Source organism: Mugil cephalus, chromosome 9, assembly GCF_022458985.1.
Source record: "Mugil cephalus isolate CIBA_MC_2020 chromosome 9, CIBA_Mcephalus_1.1, whole genome shotgun sequence".
In the NCBI taxonomy this organism is placed as follows: domain Eukaryota; kingdom Metazoa; phylum Chordata; class Actinopteri; order Mugiliformes; family Mugilidae; genus Mugil; species Mugil cephalus.
In genome coordinates, this window is record NC_061778.1 from 26,838,571 (window position 1) to 26,860,410 (window position 21,840).

Sequence of the window (21,840 nt, forward strand, 5' to 3'; positions counted from 1 at the left end):
TGGTGACCAAAGCCTCCGGCACTTCCATTAAGTGCCCGCTGGCTAAAATAAGCTCTTTAACCCCTTTAACTGTAGACCTATCAGGAGTCAGTGACACACACACACACACAAACAGACAAGCTGACTTTCTGACCTCTCTTTGGAGACAAGTAAACAGAAAATCCCCCAAAGGGATTTGTACAATACCAAGTTACACACAGGACAGACTAAGTGGCAAGTAAGAACGAAACTCAGATGCATGTGAAAAAAAGAATAAAAGAGATTACATTATTATCAACCTCAGATCACCTCTGTTTGATCCGACAGCTTCCCTACAGGGTAATTTGCTGCTGCTGCTGCTGCTGCTCCACTCACTGCTAGCTCCTAATATGGTGTAATTTGGTCTTTTTCACTCATCACACAAACCATCTCAGACTCAGCTGAAGTGCGAAAGCAACTGTACCCGAGCTAAGTGCATGGGCAGTCATTATGTTCAGCAAACTTGCTGAACTTGTATGTTTCATTGCAGAAATGTATGATGCAGATTAACAAGCTGGTTAACTCGTTTAATAGACATTACTGGATGTGGCCAAAAAGCAAGGTTGGACTGCATGACTGCTTTGAATAACTAGCAGGAAGGAAATGTGTGGGGGTGGAATGAATAAGTAATTCACCCTTAACATCCATGGCTAAAGTCCCCTTATGCAAGGCACCTAATCACCCTGCACCAAGTGTGCTCACTACTCTTGTGAGTACAAGAGGATCGGTTAAATGCTGAAATCAGATTTCCAGTGTACAACATACACATGGACAATAAAGATACTCCTTCTACTTCATTTATAAAAGATACTAAACTGCACTTTACCCACCAGTGAATTAATAGTTTGGACACATTCATTACAACACTGACAAGGGACAAATGATAGGACTGACCATGCTTTTCCTGCTTATAGGCACAATGTTACAGACACTACACGCACAGAAAAATGCTTTCAAGATTCAAGACTCAACTCAAGGGTCACGAGATAAGAAAAAAAGCCATACATGAACAAGACATAGCTATAAGAATACGATAAAATTAAATAAAATAGGAATAAGCATGAGATGCAAAAAGAAGTGAACAAACTGTAAAAGAATGGTCCTGACATAAAATGTATCCATTACAGGCAGAATGCACATGAGTGTAATAAATAGTCAGGCCTCCGATATTTGTGTTTTACTAGATACTACTCCTGCGCATGCCTATTCGAGCTGGTTGGTCACATGACAAGGAAACCGAAACCAAAAAAAAAAGACGAAGGAGGGTAGAGCGCGAGAGGTTCACCGACAAGTTTTTCCTTCTTCGTTCAGTTGTCGGTAAAAGTCTTAATGTGCTATTCTTTGCGTGTTAAGAACTGGAATTTATGTTAGCTAAATTTAATTTGATAAGGCGCGAGTTAATGTTTTAGAAATAGACCAATATTGATTCAGATATCAAAAATATACCTTCGCATCTTCTTTAACCGTTGGCTTCTTGGCTAAAGGTCTAGCTAAGTGTGCGCATGTGCGTTGCGTCGCTGCAGTGAATTATCTTGACGCTTGACAGGACAAGTTAAAATTTGGGGTTGTGTAAAAGTTTAAATAGTGCCCAGAGGACGGGGACGCAGATTAGTCCAACTGAGACAAAGGAGGGTTTTATCTGGGTTGGACTTTTTGTGTTTGTCTGGCGCGTCGGTTTTAGTGTTTGGAGGTAAGCTAGCTGTGTGTAAAGATGAGGCTGAGCGCTGTGCTCCTGTGTGTTTTCCTGATTTGGGTTGAGGGTTCTTGGGGTGACACACCGGCCAACTGCACTTATGAGGACCTGCTGGGAACATGGGTGTTCCAGTTGTCCAAAGGAGGACAGGACAAAACCGTGAACTGCTCCGCTGAAGGTAAAGATCATAACATAACCACAAACTGATCACACAACGAAATTGATCATGACAGCGGTGACAGTTTTTAATCATGTGATAAGCTGAGGCCTGCTTTCAGTTTTTTCTGTATTCTGTCTTGTTTTGATCTAAACTAGCCTTGAGCTAACAGTGATACGATACAGCAAAAGGATGTATAATTCTGTGCATGATCCTCACTGTTAAAATTAATATTGAAGTGCGTTTAATAAATTGGGTTAATCACTATTGTTGAAGACAGATGATTGGAAAGGAATCTTTAAAAACTGAATCTAGATGCATTTTTTGTCATGTGTAATACCATGTCTGATTCCCCCTCAGCCACAGATGTGAGCACAGTGACTGTGACCCTGGAGAAACTGTCTGTAGCCACAGATGGGCTGGGAAACACAGGCTTCTTCACCCTCATCTACAATCAGGGCTTTGAAGTTGTCATCAATGACTACAAATGGTTTGCCTTCTTCAAGGTAAAACATTTCACAATTTTACCACAAAACATGTGCTCCTAGCTAGCCGAGTATCCACTTCCCTCTAACCTTTAACGCCAGCTTGTACTGTTCCTCTTCTTAAGTTAGCGCAGCTTGCTGACTTGCTGCAGTCAAAATTTAACTTATAATTTTATCTATTGCGGACTCTGGTTTTTATTTAAAATTATGTGGAAAGTAAGTTTTTTGTTTGCAGGGTTTAACTCCTCCATGCTTTGGTTTCAACAGCTCTGTTTCCTCTCTCTTTTTTTTTTTTTATCTAATGATGGTATCTGCAAAATGTGTGCTATATAAAAGCAGCAGGTTGAAATCTAATCTTGTGGTCATGTGTCATTTCTCATCACTCACATGACAGTGAGTGGAGGGAAATGTCATGACTAGTCTGTCTCCAACCCATTATATGATTTATCCACTAGGTCAACTTCCTCGTTGTTTGATTTATAGTTTAACTTACTGTAGTAATATGAGAAGAATCATTTGTTGGTTTAGTTCCAATTATTCCTCGTCAAACTATTAGACTATTTGAATAATTGTAATATACATAATATTTTCAGGTGAATTTAGTTGTTTAAAGGAACTGAGTATTTACATAAAATGTCAATACAGAATGGTATATAATCCATTTGTCACCCAACTTTTCAGTACACTCAGGAGGGCTCTAAGGTGACCAGCTACTGCGACCAGACCCTCCCAGGGTGGGTCCACGATGTTCTGGGACGCAACTGGGCCTGTTTTGTAGGGAAGAAGGTGAACCCAGTGACCCCACGCACAGATTTCAAACCGCTCCTTAACAGCAAGTACGTAAACTACGGCAGTTTAATAGATCTCTATAATGCAGAAATAGAGGAACTAAAGTTGTGATCACAAGACTCACTGAGAGTTTTGCTACAATCTACACTGTCACTTCTTTAATTCCTGTCTGATGTGACTCTGGTCATACTCTCAGAAAACTTTGCCTGCAGCATTGAATTTATATCAGATAATCTGATATTTGTAAGAGGAGATGCAAATGTCGACCTAAAGCTGATTCATGTCCTCATGATTATTTTCAGTGTCAAGTTACGGGATTCTATTAGATTCAGGTTTGCTTGTAATTTAAACCAAAATATTGTTAGTCATGGGCTCGGGTCCATAAAAATAGAAGCAACAAATCCACATAACTCTATTTTCATTGCATGTAAGTTAGCCTGCTTTGTTTCTGTAAAACTGGATTCAGATAGTCCTTACAAACAATTGATACATTTTTGTGCTCATTTACGTTTATCGAAACAGATCATCTCCTCACAATGTGCAAATAATGCATATTACATGGCAGACTATATAAGGTCATCCATACTTAACATACAGGAGCCGCATTTTGGGGGATTTCCTAGTTGTCCAATACTATTTGAGAAGGATATACAACATATTTTAAAAAGAGAAATAACCCTTGAAGGTAAGAGCATTAATCTTGGATATTTGCCTAAACAATGGTCAGAGAGACAAATATCTAATAAATGTACTGCTGGTGGCTAACATGAAAAAGCAATACATGTCATCAATAAAAATGGTAGAAGCTTCACAAAGATGGTTTCCTTCTTTTTGATATTTGGGTCTTTGTTTGAGGGGCAAATCAGCCCACGATTTTTAAAATGAAGTCTCACATGTGAAATCATTTGCCCTCCAGGCTGCTCCAGGAGCCATACAAACACAGCCTGGACTTCATCAATGCCATCAACACTGTTCAGAGATCATGGAAGGCTGTGCACTATCAGGAGAATGAGATGTACACTTTACAGGAGCTGCACTACAGAGCAGGAGGCCCTGCCTCGCGTATCCCAGTGTGAGTATTTACTTATGCCACTTTCACATTGAAAGCCAGTTGGGTTTAGTGTCTTGCTCAAGGACACTTCGGCATATGGCACACTCGGGCCACAGCCGCCACTGCCGTGTTTTCAGTCCTCATACGGCATCGCCTACTTTGCAGATAACATTGCATTTTGTTGTTGACCTGAGGAATGAAGACCGGTCAAATCCTCTGCCTGATTTCTGCCGCCAAATCTCCTCTTCTCCTCAGATGCAGAGCAATGCCATTAAATCGTTAAAGTTTGGGATAACACTATACAAACTGTTCATAAACACAGTCGCAAACAGTCTCGTTAAAGTCTCATTAAAGTGTGGGATATCGCTATACAAACTGTCTATAAACACAGTTGCATATGCATTCCCCAATCGGTGCAATTTTCCAAACATGATGTAGGACTAATTCTCCTAGGTAAATTAACGATCATGTAACAACACATTTGATTTGTTTAATTGGAAAAAAATGAACAAAAATCTCTGCCCTTCAGAGATTGGCCTTTATGGGAGTAGACCAATACTTGTTTTTGAGCTGAAGCTTGTCAAAATCTCAGGTCGATTGCCAGGTCGGTGACCCGAGATGACCCTTTCACATCAAGTGCAAAAAGGCGGGTCGTTTCTCACTCAATGTGAAAGGGGCTTTACATTTAACATTTTATACTCCATGCTGTCATGGGTGGAAAAATCATGTACGTAACTCCTAATGTAGCTCCATCGTATCATTTCAGGTGTGTGACAGGCCCAATCACTTAAATGTAAAATAAAGACGTACTTCACCCAGAATAGAAGTGACACATATGTATTCAAAAGCTCTTTGAAATGTACCATTTGAAACGTTCTAATACTAATGGATCCTCCCTATGATGGATTTAGATACACTGTTATTCTGTTGCACTTTGTCAATGCAAATATCAGATGAATAAATGCCTATGTTATGTGACTTTTTATTTTTACTTTAGGCGTGTTCGCCCTGCGCCTGTGAAAGCTGATGTAGCCAAGATGGCGGCAGGTCTGCCAGAGCATTGGGACTGGAGAAATGTTAATGGGGTTAACTTTGTTAGCCCCGTGAGAAACCAAGGTGACATTTTTTTTTTTTTTTTTTTTTTTATTCTGTAGAAACATTGAAAGAGTTGTAACTGTTTAGTGCTGAAGAAGTTTCAAGTTATTAAAACAACTGAAAGATGTATGTATTTTTCACATTCCCAAGTGACATTAGACATAAAAAAAAGTTTTACAGGATCATACCTTTATATTCAGCCTGTCATTAAGCCAGAAAGCAACAGAAGCAGCAGTTCAGCATCTTTGCTTGCCTCTTGGCACTTCTGGGTGTGTTTTCTGGTCTCCTCTTGTGTTTCTGCACAGCCTAGTGTGAGAGTGGAGAGATTATACGTGCTGAGTGCTTTGAGAGTCTGAGAGGGTTTTTGTAGGGTGGGGTTTAAGGATGTGGAGAGGTGTGAAGTGTTTCACTAGAATCCTCTAAGCCACAGTGCAGGGCTGTAAGACTTTTTTTGCTTCTGTGTTATGAGTTGGGCTTTTGCAGGTTCCATTTTTGTCCACAAAAACTGGTGGGATTGACGATGAATTGGTTTGATTGGTCTTACAAAGCCTGTAATGCAAGGAGGACCAGAGCTGAATCAGAGCTGCCAATACTTTTACAAACTTTTAACTATCTACACTATAGATATTCTTTGTACAAATACTAATAAGAAAATAATTAGTTTGTTGTCTTATTTGCTTTCTCATTCTCAGTGTTTGACACACCCCTAGGTTGCATTAAACCTACAGACACATACATCTGTACTTCTGACTGGCATATTGCACTCCTGTCATAGATGTTTTCCATATTTATGGTCATGCTTTTCTTGTAACATGAGCATCAAACCTGATTAGACAATTATGATTCCATGACTTATTTTGATACATATAAATTGCTTCATGTGGGTATTTCCCTGAGGAACACTAATAGTTGGTGTAAAAGAAACTCAGATTTGGTGTAAGTTAATGATCTTATATGGTGTTATTTGCTGTAGGATTGTGGAGGTTAAAGTTGTAGGTGTCACTGTCATATCAGTTGCCTCAAATCTTGTAATGGAACAGCACAAGTTTCCCTCTAGCGCAGATCTTTAATCTATATGAATGGCTTTTATTAGTCTTAAGAAACAAAATGTCTCCAATAAACTGTTCAGTGTCAGTCTGACTTAAATCATTACCTCAATTAAATCACCCTGCAAATCCCTGCAGCCTCTGTTGCCTGGCCTAATTTGTTTCTGCAGAGCATTTTATTAAGAACTTAGTGTCTCAGACTGTGTATGGTAACCACTTCCATTAATCAGTGTGTCTGTCTCTGTGCCTTGCTCCATTATTATGCATAGCTGAGGCTGATAAGTATACTGGGGCAAGGACATTAAATGCTGAGTGGTGTAATATGTTCTTGAAGAAATGTACTATTAAAGCACAAATTTGCAACTTTTCTATCATAGGTGTTGTATCAAGTGTGCACGCATTTCTTTTGTTGGCTTACTGTGTGTTCATCTTTTGGTGTAAATCCCTCTTGTTTCAGCATCTTGTGGCAGCTGCTACTCCTTCGCCTCCATGGGAATGCTGGAAGCTCGTGTTCGAATCCTCACCAACAACAGCGATGCCCCCATCCTCAGCCCTCAACAAGTGGTCTCCTGCTCTGAATACTCTCAAGGTAAACTAACCTGATAAATTCTCTTTAAAACAGTGAATGCAGATATTCATTGGATAGCAATGTATGTGTTGTACTGTGGAAAACACGACGCTCCCTTCTACCATCTTATTAGAGCAAGTAATGCTGAAGTGTTTTTTGGAAAATGTATCCTCACTGCCATGTGAAAGTCAAGCATTTCTTTAGTGCATTTTTTCTTTTACTAATTACTTGAAATTGATCTGTAAAAAGCATCTTAATTTTTCCATCTTGGACCACTTAATAGATTTTTAATAAGACCTTGTAAGAAAGTTAAGACAACCTCCAAAAATATTTTGGACAGTTCTGAATTTTATACCTGTTGAGCAAAGCAGATGTTTTTTCCTTTTCCAAGGCTGTGACGGTGGGTTCCCATACCTGATTGGGAAGTATATACAGGATTTTGGCATCGTGGATGAGTCATGCTTTCCATATATTGCGAAGAACTCTCCATGTGGTGTTCCAAAGAACTGCGGCCGCATGTACACGGCAGAATACAGCTATGTTGGTGGATTTTATGGAGGCTGTAGTGAGACGGCCATGATGCTGGAGCTAGTCAAGAATGGACCAATGGCAGTGGCTTTTGAGGTAAAACAACTGTTCCTATCTAAAGCATTGCAAATTTTACAGCAAGTTGTTGTACTGCAGTCACTTTGTCCTTTTTCCCATGGGGGAATGTGCGGTAGTGCACTGAATGCTCCCTGATCTTCTGATCTTGTAGTAATGTAGTATTTTGCTCTATTTATTTTGGATTGTGTGGAAATTTGAGATTAGAAAGCAAAATGTCTGAAGTTTCAAGTGTGTGATACAACCATACTGGGTAGGATTTTCTAAATCCTGTAGTCTGAGCTCTGCTTTCATTTATTTTCACAACTTATCAGAAATTCTTGCAAGCTTAAAGGTCAATGGTTTTGTCTCAGGTGCTCTATGTATTAAGAATGGAGGCTCACCTCACATAAACGCACTGAGCAGAACCTTGTAATATACAAGAAATCATTAAACTAAATCTCCACAAATGCCACTTCTCTCAACATAAATGATTTCCTAAATCTTTGCAAGTACGGGTTTAAATTTGTCACCCCAAACCACATCCAAGCCAACTAAATGCTGACATTCAACTACCCCAATAATAAATGAATCTTATTAAATTAAATTAATTTTATATTTTTTTCTTTCTGAATTCTTCTTTCTGTAATGTTTTGTCTACTTTATTATTTTTGACTCAGCAGACATTTTCTTCACAAATGGGCTAAAGAATATAAAGTAAATATTCCCTCTGTGTCCACAGGTCTACCCTGACTTCATGCACTACAAGGAGGGCATCTACCACCACACGGGCCTTGCAGACCCCTTCAACCCATTCGAGCTGACCAACCACGCTGTGCTGTTAGTGGGCTATGGCCGCTGCCACAAGACTGGACAGAAGTACTGGATTGTGAAGAACAGCTGGGGTACCACCTGGGGCGAGGACGGCTTCTTCCGAATCCGCCGGGGAAGTGATGAGTGTGCTATCGAGAGCATCGCAGTCGCGGCCAAACCTATCCCCAAAGTGTAGAAGCTGGCAACTCAGAACAGGAGTAGGCTTTGATGATGAGTCTTGATGGTGCACATTAGATATTCCTAAGTAGCTTGTCTGTTTTTGACCCGAAGCTAAAATCTGTAACTTTTCCTTAATCCTACAAGTGGAGTCAGAAAACCTTGAAAATTGTACATTGAGATGAAAAGTTATGGATTTCTACTTTAACATCAATGTTGACTGTGAAAGAGATTTAAAAGGGAAATCAACACAAAATCTGAATCAAAATATCTCAATCAAATTGAGTATGAACAAAGATGAAAGATTAAGATAAAATATCACATTTCCTTCATTTTAATCAGATTCTTCAGTTGTCTCTAGTTTATTTTCCTGATTGCTGTTGATTAGTAAACTGTCCTGCACAAAGTGGCGACATAGGGATGTAAAAGTATTCTCTGCAACTTATTCTCACACCCCATTTTGTACAAAAATATTTTTTAATTGAAGGGAAACACTTAACAGTTGACCTCATCATGTCATCTGCTCATGTTTCACTTTTTTATATTGCTGTCTAGCTGCCCTATTCAGGCTAGGACTGCCAGAACAAACTTGAAATCGAAATGGATTGGCACACACTGTAATAGTAACATTTAAAGGGAATTGAGAATTTGGTGTTTGACAGGTGCATGGCATTTAATCTTTGTCTCAGGGAAACACGGTGGGGAATCGGTATATCTTCCGTTCTGTCTGCTGAAACTGACATGTTTCTCTGTGGGGCTCTGTCTGATTTCTGAATCGATTAATAAAGCAACTGATTGTGGAGACTTTTGTTCCGCCTCCTTTTTGTTGTTGATTCAATGAATGTTTTGTGTGTGAGAGAGCGAACAGCACACAAATTGTTACTTCTGGGTGATTTATAGTCGTGTGTATCTTTGGTCGGTGGAGATATACAGTGGACTGAAAGTATACAGCTCTGTTAAACTGGCAGGTTCTTGTGATGTATAATTGCCAGATTGAAACAGAATTTCTATACCATTTTACTTTAAGAAATTGTCATTTGATGTCATTTGCAGTGGGGCTGAAAAAGATCTCATAATTGTGCACACCATTCTCGGAAAGCTCTACACATTACAAGCCAAACATCAAATCAGAAGGATCAGATAAGTATTAGGTATTAGGTCTGTGGTGAGAAATAAGGTCTCTATCTATGTTTCCTATGTGGGTTCTGTGGTATTACATGGGTTGTAGTTTTCAAAATAAAAGGAGTAGTAAAAACCTACTGATGTAACAGGTTTTACATATCCACTGTAACTCTGTGTATAACAGGATGAATGATATTTGTGCTTTATATTTAATTTGACCAGACCAATTACGTGTTGCTGAGTTAAATGTGTGGTTGAATACAGCTCATCACTGTGTATGAGTAAAGTATGTGTGTGCTGCTCTTGGATATTACTTTTAATGTTATACTCTTCAAAAGAATATGGAATGCTTTTTTTCATCCGCTATCTAAAAAAATAAATAAAATAAAATAAAAAAACATAACTTTTGGTGAACCCAAAAAGTGCCCTCCAAATATCTCCACCAACAACACTCCAACATTGTATACAGGTTTATGTGCAACATAGTAAGGGACCATTCTGCTAGAACTATTAGTCCCTATAATGACTAACTATTAATTACTAAATGAAGCCATTTTACATGTGATGAGCTTTGTATTGTTTGACACTTCTGGCAGTCTAAACACTGCTTATCTTTTTGGAGGACTTAAATCCACCCCGGCTCTCCCTGGCAGCTCCTCGGAGGGAGTCACAAGGTCCAGGCGTCTCCGCTCCACTCCCCACCTCCCCCTCTCGCTCCCAGCTCTCTCGGCGTTTCTGTGCGCTGTCCTGTGCTGTTCCCCTTTCATCCCAGGCCCTCTCCATTACGGTGGATTCATGCTCAGCTCTCGCCCTCCTCGGTCGCCATGCAGAACAACCACCACAAGGAGCACCTCTACAAGATCCTTGTGATAGGGGACCTCGGGGTCGGCAAGACCAGCATCATCAAGCGGTATGTCCATCACAACTTCAGCCCCAACTACCGAGCGACCATCGGGGTGGACTTCGCCCTCAAAGTCCTCAACTGGGACCAGGAGACGGTGCGTCTGCAGCTGTGGGACATCGCAGGTACGGTGCAGCTTGAACGCAGGGAAATAGCAAGTCACACGCAGATAATTTGATTTAAAAAAAAAAAAAAAAAAAAAAAAAAAAAGTTAGAAATTACACAAAGAAGTTACTTTCTGTGACTTCCTTTCCTCTAAGTCAAACTTTACACAGGGTTTAGAAGTATCTTTAAACAGATAAATAGGCTATGTGTTTAAAAAGCAGCCTTATTAGGATCCAGTGGTCAACAGCGAGTATTAAACAATATTAGTTCATTGTTTTACTTTTCTTTAGAAAATTAATTTTCATATGACCATAAAGATGAAAAAACAGTTGATAGATAATTAAAGGCATTTTCTCTAGGAAATGAATTATTTAAGTGTCTTTGAGGGTGGATTTGAAAATGCCATAATGTTTGAAGCCCTAAGAAAATGATGTTTTATTATTATATATTATTTTGTTGTTCTTTCTTGGTCAAGGAATTGGCAAACCTAATCACACAATGTCAGAGAGTAAGCTTTCAGAATAATTGATGAAATATTTATCATACTCAATTGAGTTTTTCACTCAGTAAAGACAGTGTGAGGCCTGATTACTCATTTTAAAATAGTGCAGATAAACAGATTCTCTACACTATAACTTGCTGTTGGGTCTATTGCAACTCTTACTAAACTATTATTGTAGGGATAATATTAAGGGTTAATGTTCCTCATGTGAACCAGCTGACCTGTTGGCATAACTCACTTCAAATCACTTGGCAAGGCACTTCTGCGGTCACAAGTTAAAAAAAAAAAAAAGAAAGAAAGATTATTTTCATTCCATAAAATGAGTCTTACAGTCACGTGACAGTGAAGGAGCATCATGACAGCACATGATAAACCTGAAATCAACCTTAACAACTGTCGTCCACTTTGAGGTCATTGGCATAAAGCTTTGTCATTTGGGCCTGGATTTCAAATAATCTAATTTGCAGTAAAAAAAAAAAAAAAAGAAGCCCAGAATACATATTTATTACATCTATCATTTGATCTCAGTTTTCTTGCTTTAAAACTATGTGTAATAATATTTATTTATTAATAATAATAATATAATAAATGCACAGCACATATTTACCTACATTTGAACCATCAAGTGAATCAATCAAATCTCCACATGTTTTTTAATTCTTTTTAATTTCTTCTAAATTTAGTGTTTGTATATTATATTATATATTTGTATCATATGTTGTACACTGCGCCACAGTGGATGGGTTTGATAAAGGAAAGCTACAAGCATGAGAAACTGTAGTACTTCTTAGTACTTTTCGATGCTTTGATAGCCTCGGTCGACCACAGAGATCAGAAGTAATACAGACTTTTGACCGTGATGCTGTTGGCTAAGATGACAAACCTTAAAGGCTGCAGCGGCCTCATGTCACATGAGTGTCGGCTGAGGTTTAGAAGAATCCTCTGACCTGCTGCTCTCTCTCCCCTTTTGTGCACTCTCTCCGGTAAGCGCAAGCAGTCATGTGTCTGAAACTCATGTGAGGGAGATTTGAGGCCCAAGCTCCTGTATACAGAAAGCTTCTTTTATAAAACAAAGATGAGTGTCTCCCTCAGAGGAAACTGCTATAGGTCTTGTGTTGTACTCTGTGTGCTCCCTAAACTCATAAAGAGAAAGACTTGCAGTAATAAAGCCTAAGTAATCCTAATTACAGCATCATACTAGATCCCAGTTTAGTTTCCAGAATATTTCAAGTTATCAAAATAACAAACAATGTCAGTAGAACATATATTTCTTGTTGAATATTTTTACTTCACCAGCTGCAGGTCTGTTTGGTGATTTTAACCGACTAAAGTTCTCATGCCACAGTTATAATAAATCCCTGACAGTTTTTGTGCATTTCCCAAGATAAACAACTTGAACCGTTCTATTTTGGTCCGCCATTTTGCCATGGCCTGGGCTGACAGGCTGACAGCTTCACAGGGTTTCACTATGTATAAATAAGTGAGATATATAGAACTTATTTCAGGAGCTTTAAACACACTGCGTGGGTCTTATCGTCCTATGGTAACCGTGGAAAACTTAAATAGATTTATCTGTCATGTTTTGACATACATAATGAGATGCACAGGTTTCAACTTTCAGTGCAATCTGATCAGCCTACACCCACGTGTAGTTGTTAGGCTATAAAATCTTCCATAAAGTGTCAGTGTCATAAAAAAACTTTGCTTGAGGAAAAAATGGGGCATCATTTTCTGCCTGGCACAGTGAAATGCTGGACAGAAGTATTAGGTATTCGACAAGCAAGTGCCCCTCTGATATGTCCTGGAGGAAGACCTCCTCCCAGCTGGTCTGCAGCTGACCCTGTCCTCTGAACCGCCTGTTCAGGTAAGAAATAGTCCTGTGGGACTGAACAAGAAATAAATTAATATATATGATCTATATTATATTATCCATATTATATATTTCTTTCCTGCTGAGCAGTTTGGGATATCAGTTTAGGCTCACACATGGTGTGAAAATATCTAGCCCACAGGCTGATTGTATTCACCAACTGAGTGGCTGAACCTAATGGTGTTATAGCAGACATTATGGATGGGACAATCTGTGTGGATCCAACATTCCAACAGACCTTATCAAATTAATTTTATCCCCAGGAATTTTTCAGACAATCTCACAGGCAGGCAGGCACACCTCTCCTCTCTCTGCGTGACTGCCTCTTCTCTCCATCATGCTTCTTCTCATGAATGGAGAAGGAGGTGAGACACGTAGAGAATGCACACAAGCATGGATGAAACAGGAGTGTGATACCCTTAGTGGTAACACTTTCTATGAAGGTTGTATTTATAATGCCCTATGAATGCACTCATAATATTTTATAAGGTGTCTATAAAGCATTATAATGGTCATTATTACCATCTATACATATTCACAAGTCGTCATAACCAACTTCATGATGCACTATGACAACTGGTTATGAATGATTATAATTTTAATCTGAATAGTGCATTATAAATATGTCAATATCTGCCTAGTCACTTGTTCATTTTATGATGCATCATAACTACTTTGCTTTTCTAAATGTGCATAGTGATGCATAATGAGTTTTGACTTCACCTATAGGCTTTATATCTGTAGTTATAAGTATATTTAATAAAGTTATAATAATGTATACATCACCCTACAGCACAGTTATAAACAGCTATGCAATATCATAAGTGCTATTTGTCAGCGCTAAGTAAAGTGACAAGAATATGACACTATTATTAACAGATATAAGTTACTATGAGTAATTAAAAGGTGCAATGAACTAAGTCCTGAGTCTGGCATCTTTACCCCATATGCACAATGTTAATATCATAGGTGTTATTTGTCAGCTTTAGGTAAATTAGTGCAAATGAGGTGTTGTGGATATAAGACTATTATAAACAAATATGAGGCACAATGAAATGAGAGCCTGGACAGTAAAGACAAAAGGAATGCATTTAGTTCACTTTATTTTCATTTAAACCAACACACATAATCAGAATGATTATCAATGCTCTGAGCACATTACACAAACACATGAAACAGGCCACAAAAGTGGCACGGCGTGGTCCTAGAAAAAGTGCCTTTGGGTTGGTGAGGTGATTCAGGGTCAGAGGTCAGGAGATGGTTTGACAGCAACTACAAGAAGAACAGAGGCAAATATTTAGTGCTCTAGCTGGGTTTGTTTTTTATGCAGAAAGGTTTGATTGAAAACACATAAGCAAATCACGTGTTTTTGTTTAAAGCAGCCTAATGAGACATTATGTTACCGCATATCATGCAGACACCACCCGTAGGTGGCTTAAGCTAGCTAGACGAAAGTTACCAGACACGGCTAGTTTTAATTCACAAATTAGATCGTTTTCATATTCTTGCGTTTAGTGATTGAAACCATTCGAAATCATTGCTTTAATACGTAAACCATGTGCTTCATGTAAGCAAAGTAAGGCATTAGCTCACAAAACACTAGCAGGACAGTGAGACAACCTACCTGTCCTGGAGAGGACTCAGCGAAGAAAGAGCGGAAAACCCGCAGTCAATGCTTTACGACAGTGGGAGGAGCTGAGGAGGGAGGTGGATGGGTGGGGTCGGGGGCCATGGACTAAAGAATGATTTCTACAATAATAATAATATTAATAAAAATGATATTAAAATAATATCTGACGGCATTCAATAAATGCGGACATTTCTAGCGACCCTCTATAAAGAAGCGGTGTCACGGTGGATGTGAAACTGTCACGAAAATTAATCTATTGTTTGGTGCCTGCCGATTTTTCTCAAATTTTCATGCCGCTCGAAACGGATTTCAAACTGATGTATTTCAATTGGAAGTTATTTCGTACTATGAGGACGACTGTCAATGTGACACTGCGCAATGAAGAGGTTTGATTTAATTTCATTTAGACTAGATTTGTAATGGTCTTATTTCGGTTTTTAATGCAACGTCAATTTTGCTGCAGGATTCGGCACTTTGAGATTCGAAAAAAAATAACGGTTATTTGTTATATCGGTCTCTTATACATCGCTAGAAATGTCCGCATTTATTGAATTCCGTCAGATATTATTTTATTATCGTTTTTATTTATATTATTATTATTATTGTAGAAATGTCATTCCTTAGTCCATGACCCCTGACCTCTGACCCCACCCACCTCCGTCCCCAGCTCCACCCACTGTCGTAAAGCATTGACTATACGTACTAGTCGTAAAGCGGCTTTTCTTTCCTTTCTCCGCTGAGTCCTCTCCAGGACAGGTAGGTTGTCTCTCTGTCCAGCTAGTGTTTTGTGAGCTAATGCCTTACTTTGCTTACATGAAGCACATGGTTTACGTATTAAAGCAATGATTTCGAATGGTTTCATTAAACGCAAGAATATGAAAACGATCTAATTTGTGAATTAAAACTAGCCGTGTCTGGTAACTTTCGTGTAGCTAGTTTAAGCCACCTACGGGTAATCTGCGGTGCCTGCACGATATGCGCTAACATAATGTCTCATTAGGCTGCTTTAAACAAAAAAAACGTGATCTGCTTATGTGTTTTCAATCAAACCTTTCTGCATAAAAACAAACCCAGCTAGAGCACTAAAGATTTGCCTGTGTTCTTGTAGTTGCTGTCAAACCATCTCCTGACCTTTGACCCTGAATCACCTCACCAACCCAAAGGCACTTTTAAGAGCCACATCTCTAGGACCACGCCGTGCCACTTTTGTGGCCTGTTTCACATGTTTCATGTGTTTGTGTAATGTGCTCAGAACATTGATAATCATTCTGATTATGTGTGTAGTTTTAAATGAAAATAAAGTGAACTAAATGCATTCCTTTTGTCTTTACTGTCCAGGCTCTCATTTCATTGTGCCTCATATTTGTTTTCAATAGTCTTATATCCACAGCACCTCATTTGCACTAATTTACCTAAAGCTGACAAATAACACCTATGATATTAACATTGTGCATATGGGGTAAAGATGCCAGACTCAGGACTTAGTTCATTGCACCTTTTAATTACTCATAGTAACTTATATCTGTTAATAATAGTGTCATATTCTTGTCACTTTACTTAGCGCTGACAAATAGCACTTATGATATTGCATAGCTGTTTATAACAGTGTGCTGTAGGGAGATGTATACATTATTATAACTTTATTAAATATACTTACAACTACAGATATAAAGCCTATAGGTGAAGTCAAAACTCATTATGCATCACTATGCACATTTAGCAAAGCAAAGTAGTTATGATGCATCATAAAATGAACAAGTGACTAGGCAGATATTGACATATTTATAATGCACTATTCAGATTAAAATTATAATCATTCATAACCAGTTGTCATAGTGCATCATGAAGTTGGTTATGACGACTTGTGAATATGTATAGATGGTAATAATGACCATTATAATGCTTTATAGACACCTTATAAAATATTATGAGTGCATTCATAGGGCATTATAAATACAACCTTCATAGAAAGTGTTACCAAATTAGTAAATTGGATTAGGACTACACCCCGGTACAAAACAATAATACACTGCTGTATGTGTGTCTGTGTGCATGTCTTTCAGGTCAGGAGAGGTTTGGCAACATGACCCGTGTGTATTACCGAGAAGCTATGGGCGCCTTCATTGTGTTTGACGTGACGCGGCCCGCTTCCTTTGAGGCTGTCACAAAGTGGAAGGAGGACTTGGATTCCAAACTGACACTTGCCAATGGGAAACATGTGGCCACCGTGCTTTTGGCTAACAAATGTGACCAGGGTCGGGATGTACTCACCAATAATGGAATAAAGATGGAGCAGTTCTGCCAGGAGAATGGCTTTGTGGGGTGGTACGAGACATCTGCTAAGGTGAGAATGAGACACACTCATAGCACTGACATAACTAGAATGAAACATAGGCATTCCTTTAGTATCAGCTCTGAGAATCAAGCCTGCATGTCAGCAGATGTGCCCTTTCTGTTCAGATGTCCTTGAGGGACAGCTGACTCCTTGACTCCATAAGAGCCAGCACCTGATTAGCCTGCTGTGGAGATGCAACCACATTCAGCATCTGAGGAAATCATTTAAAAGTGCTGAGTTTAACAGTCTCAGTCTATTCAGTAGTTGCATAGGAATAAAGGCCCAATCACAGAGTTGTGCTGAGTTTTCAAAGCGCCTCACTGCACATGCTCCTTCAGTGTTATTCCAGGTCAGCAACGTTTCCCTCAGGTGCCCTATCATCATAGAGACAAAATCCCCAGGAATGTTGAGGGAATATAAGAACCACAATTTTCCACTAATTGTCAAAGAGACATGTTTATTCTCTGGCGTGGCCTTTTTTTTTTGATTCAAAATTTTACTTAAATCTAAAAAGTCACCCTGAATTTCAGAATCCGTCTATACAAGTGCTTTTCATTCAGACATGAGCTACACACTGGCACAATGACACTCAGCTCGAGTCATCACTGAGGCAGCTAGGAATCTCACAGCTGGATGGTAAAAGAAGAAAATAGACCAAGACACACTCACACACTCTTCACACACCCACGTACAGTACAAAAACTGCAATAAATCTTGATTAAAACACTCAATTATAGTACTGAATGCAAAATTTATTTTGTATATGCAGTACACAGCTGCAACAAAACAGTAATAGAAAGCATCTACATCTGAATGAAGACACGTGTGAGTTGCAGACACTTGTGTTTGTGCCAAGATGTCTTTGTTCAGTGAGAAAAATTTTTGAGACATTTTTCTGCATAATGAAGGCCTATACTGTCACAAGGTAAGGGTGGTACTGTAAACAGATGTACATTGTAGACTGATAAGATAAGTTTAGGGTTAGGGCTCATTGAGATCAGAGCTGTGTGCTGTTGTACCTTCTGATGACAGTGGACACCACGGAGCGTCTAAAGTGTTCTGTACTGCACCGGGGTTTGATGATCTGCTGAATGACTAAGTGACAGCTGGTTACAGCTGGTATGTGAAAAATGTTACTAGTTGTACACCTGTATAGCTCAGAAACCTACCATATTGAAACAACTTTGTATTTGAATGTTTGTAACATGAATAGTAAATGGCCATTCATTTTAGCTCATGTATGTATTATCTTGAAAGGCTCAGGACATGTTGTGCATGTGCACTGCAGGAACAGTTGGCAGAGATTAGAGAAGGTGTAGAGAAGGTTTATGAGACAGTTTGTGTTGAGTTGCACTTGTTCACACCCCTCTGAATGAGGCAAACTCTGTGTGAGAAGAGTATCTCTCTCTGATTAGTTTTTATCCTTTTTAGCTGAGTTACTCTGTGTTCAATAGTGTTTTTTATGTTTGTGTATTTCTGTGTTATAAAGTAATCTGACATGTGTCCAGATGCATGGGTCATAACATTGCGATACATTCATGTATGATACATTTTGTTATGGAGTGATATGTTATTCAGTGCATTTCACACTGGCATGGTTTTAACAGTTATTTATTTTAGTTATTTAACATACATTTTCCATTTTAAAGTTGAATGACTATTTCTCTCCAGTTGCTTGGTATATAGTTCTTTTCTACCTAGCGGTTCTCAAAGCTCTTTTACTGTCACAATAACACACCATATAAAAATGTTCTTACTTAACATTTTAGATTTGATGGTGAAAGTGTGTCTGCACTGTCGGAAAGGTGGCTGTTGTTATTTCCTTGCTACAAAGCAACACTAGGCACACTAGTCAGCCCATTGCTGGTTTTGGGCAGTATGTGAGATAAGGTCAAGAGGGCACACTTTTCATTCTTCATCTTCATCTCATCTAACATTCAAATACATCAAATAACACGATCATGTAGAATGAATGAACCAACTGAATGTTACACAGGTGCAGCCTGCTCTTTTGCCATTTCCTCTTGTCTGAGAGTGGAAACTATGCACTCAATTAGCAGCAGTGTAACTTTACTGGGTCCACGTATTAATGTAAACTGTTTCCAGTTGGGGATAATGAATTATTGACATGGCTTTCATTCTGCCCTGCTAAGGTCACATCTTAGTTAGCTTAACTTCAATAACAGATCAATAACAGAAACACTTGGTCAGGATATAACCCATCAGGACGAATTGTTGAGAACTGAACTGAAAAGGATTAGTTTTTGGGTTGGAGTTAGAATATTCCAGGTGTCTCTTACACATTTTCCTTTGATATTATGCAAACAAACAATGCATTTCTCACATTTTTAATAGTCTTATCCCAGTAGCTTTTGTTTTTGCTGTATTTTCCACTGTTGTGTTTGTGTGTAAATGAGGCTAACGTGGCATTGTGATTTGTCTCCGTCTTAGACCACTGGCAGCCACTGTGAATAAATGTATGCAAAGATCCCTTTCAGTTTGTGTTTACGTCACAGCTGCTGCCTGGTGCTTCATACATCTATTCAGTTTAGTAACGGTCCATTTGAGCCACTCACCTGCTCTCACAGGTTCTTCGCACTGATTTTTCCTTCTGCAAAGACATTTCTATATGCACCTTGTTCAGTAACTCATAATAATGTTAGAATGCACTGACGTATTTAGTTTCTGTCACGTCATTGTTCCATATTCGTTCCATTTCACCCTGAATCCATATAATTTTTTGCTTTTCCCTCTGTATTCAGGAAAATATCAACATTGATGAAGCAGCTAACTGCTTGGTGAAACACATCATTGCCAGTGAGAACGACATGCTCCAATCAGAGATCCCGGACACCATCATACCTCAGTTAGAGAAGGACAAAGGCGGGACATGCTCCTCCTGCTTCAGGTCCCAGTAACAGTACCACCCAACACTTGGACGTCTTTTTGTATCTCGTTACACACAAAATCAAGTGGGTGTGTGAGCAGGTGACAGAGGGAGAACTACTTTGACTGTGTTTGAGTACAAGGGTATGGGTGGCAGCTCTTTTCCTGTCTTGTAGCTCAGATGGGTGGGTGGCTGGTATTCGGGTGGGGGTTGTGGGTGGACGACAGAAGCAGCTGGCAAAAGAAATGGATGGATTGAAACAGGGACTGAAATAGGGGAAGATAGATGGATGCAGCTGTGTGCGGTTGTCAAATGCAAGGTCACCCTCTGGGCGACTTCAAGCCTTGACACTGCCACTTCAGGTTACCATGGAGATGGAGTTAATGAACACATGCACAGAGAGGTTGCAGTGAATCACAGAATATCTGCACCAAAGGTCTGCAGAGGTAATCACTGCAGACAACATAGAAGAGCTGTCTCTCTTTCTCCTTCACACTGTCGTCCCTGCTTTCTTCCACTGTGTTTTTTCCTCCGTACCCTTCTCTGATAACATTTTTATTTTTTCATTCTTGACTAATGGGCAAGCAAAAAGTGACCAACCATCCAAAGCAGTCTCCTCTCAGTCCTGATAAGACACAGCACATAAAATGGTTTATTTTGCATCATCATTTCTTGGGTCTATGCATGTCCCCGATAATGTAATGTAAAGCGGTTTATGTAATTAAAGTGCCTTTTCTAATGCAACCCTTTTTATGGAATGTTCTCAGTAGATATCAATAGATGTATTAACTATATATATATTATTTATGAATGATCCTAAATGTGCATATTTCTTCTTTCTTTTTACCGCTGAGGTAGAATTCAACCCAATTCTATGGCAGCGTGTTAAAGATTCCATAATAAACACTGACTGTGTGTTGAAGAAAGTCAAAGCAAATAAGATTCATATAAAATTTCTGTTCCACAGTGAATTGTTTGTAATAATTGTAATTATGGAATAAATGCAAATATGTCTACAACTATGTACATATTATATACAGCAGATTATAGAACCAAAGATGTATCCAGTTTTCAAAAAATGTTCATGTGAATAAACCATAGCTGTATTGACTGTCTGGCTGTTGTTTGTCTGAGTCATAAGTAATATGATTTACTTTATGTTTACACCTTAACTAGGAGTTTTGATGTGATTTGGGATATGGGAAAATGATGCCTCTTTCATTCCCGCTCAGTACCATGAATGCATCAATGCCCAGCGCTGTGTAACATGGGTCGATTAGATAAGACAAGACAAGACAAGTTACAGTCTCACAGCAGCAGGAAGGAAGGACCTGCAGTAAAGGTCCTTCACACAGCACAGGTGAAGCTGTTGACTGCTGAAGGTGCTGCCCAGTGCTGTTAAGCCGGATTTCCATACACGGCCTACCTCCACACCGCCCCACCATCCACTTTAAACGAGGCCAATGGGAAGCTTTTCTGGTTACTTTTTACCTCCTCTGTGGTCGGTCCGAAGTCGGTGAATTGGGGCCGAAAATGTGACGTAGAACGCTGCTTACTACTGATTGGTCAGAAAAAAAAAATCAGCACCAGGTACAAGGTTGACTAGACAGACAGTATTGACTAGTAGTAAGCTGCTCACTCTTGTGTCGGTACATTTTTTTTAAATGATGACTGGAAAAGTAATGTCGTTCTGAGGGCTTTTCTGTCCTTGTTGGGAGAAGAGAGTATACAGCGGGAGTTGGACTCGGAACGACAAGGTTTTCGAGCGGATCGCGGCTGAGATGGACAAACTTGGCTTTATCAGGACGGTAAGAGAAATGAAGGAGAAGCTTAAAAAAATGAAGGCCGATTATCGGGCCGTCAAGGGGCACAACAATACGAGTGGTGCTGATCGAAAGGTATGAGATGAACGCGATATACGGTCACACACCAGGGAGCGCCGGTAGGGAAGCTTGCCTTGAATCCATCCTGCTGGGGCAGTCCTCCGCTAAGTGTTTATCTTTTATTACGTTCA

General features: G+C 39.3%; 2 protein-coding genes across 2 annotated transcripts; both read left to right on the forward strand.

Annotated features, from left to right (window-relative positions):
* The first annotated feature begins 1,266 nt into the window (after positions 1–1,266).
* Positions 1,267–9,276, forward strand: ctsc (cathepsin C). The gene is made up of 8 exons (XM_047593219.1): positions 1,267–1,889; positions 2,229–2,374; positions 3,035–3,189; positions 4,059–4,214; positions 5,191–5,309; positions 6,792–6,923; positions 7,294–7,526; positions 8,227–9,276. The coding sequence occupies exons 1-8, from the start codon at positions 1,730–1,732 to the stop codon at positions 8,491–8,493; spliced, it is 1,368 nt and encodes a 455-aa protein (XP_047449175.1). The 5' UTR covers positions 1,267–1,729; the 3' UTR covers positions 8,494–9,276.
* Positions 9,277–10,287: 1,011 nt separating this feature from the next.
* On the forward strand, positions 10,288–20,941 carry rab38a (RAB38a, member RAS oncogene family). The gene is made up of 3 exons (XM_047593220.1): positions 10,288–10,622; positions 16,668–16,948; positions 19,702–20,941. Exons 1-3 carry the CDS (start codon positions 10,421–10,423, stop codon positions 19,855–19,857), a joined length of 639 nt encoding a protein of 212 aa, XP_047449176.1. The 5' UTR covers positions 10,288–10,420; the 3' UTR covers positions 19,858–20,941.
* Positions 20,942–21,840: the final 899 nt, after the last annotated feature.

Excerpts from the sequence above, each read along its gene's own strand:
- ctsc (XM_047593219.1), top strand. The coding sequence starts at position 1,730 with ATGAGGCTGAGCGCTGTGCTCCTGTGTGTTTTCCTGATTTGGGTTGAG. Across the intron at positions 3,190-4,058 it reads AAACCGCTCCTTAACAGCAA|GCTGCTCCAGGAGCCATACA; the intron begins GTACGTAAACTA and ends TTTGCCCTCCAG. Across the intron at positions 4,215-5,190 it reads CCTGCCTCGCGTATCCCAGT|GCGTGTTCGCCCTGCGCCTG; the intron begins GTGAGTATTTAC and ends TTTTTACTTTAG.
- rab38a (XM_047593220.1), top strand. The coding sequence starts at position 10,421 with ATGCAGAACAACCACCACAAGGAGCACCTCTACAAGATCCTTGTGATA. Across the intron at positions 10,623-16,667 it reads GCAGCTGTGGGACATCGCAG|GTCAGGAGAGGTTTGGCAAC; the intron begins GTACGGTGCAGC and ends CATGTCTTTCAG. Across the intron at positions 16,949-19,701 it reads GGTACGAGACATCTGCTAAG|GAAAATATCAACATTGATGA; the intron begins GTGAGAATGAGA and ends CTCTGTATTCAG.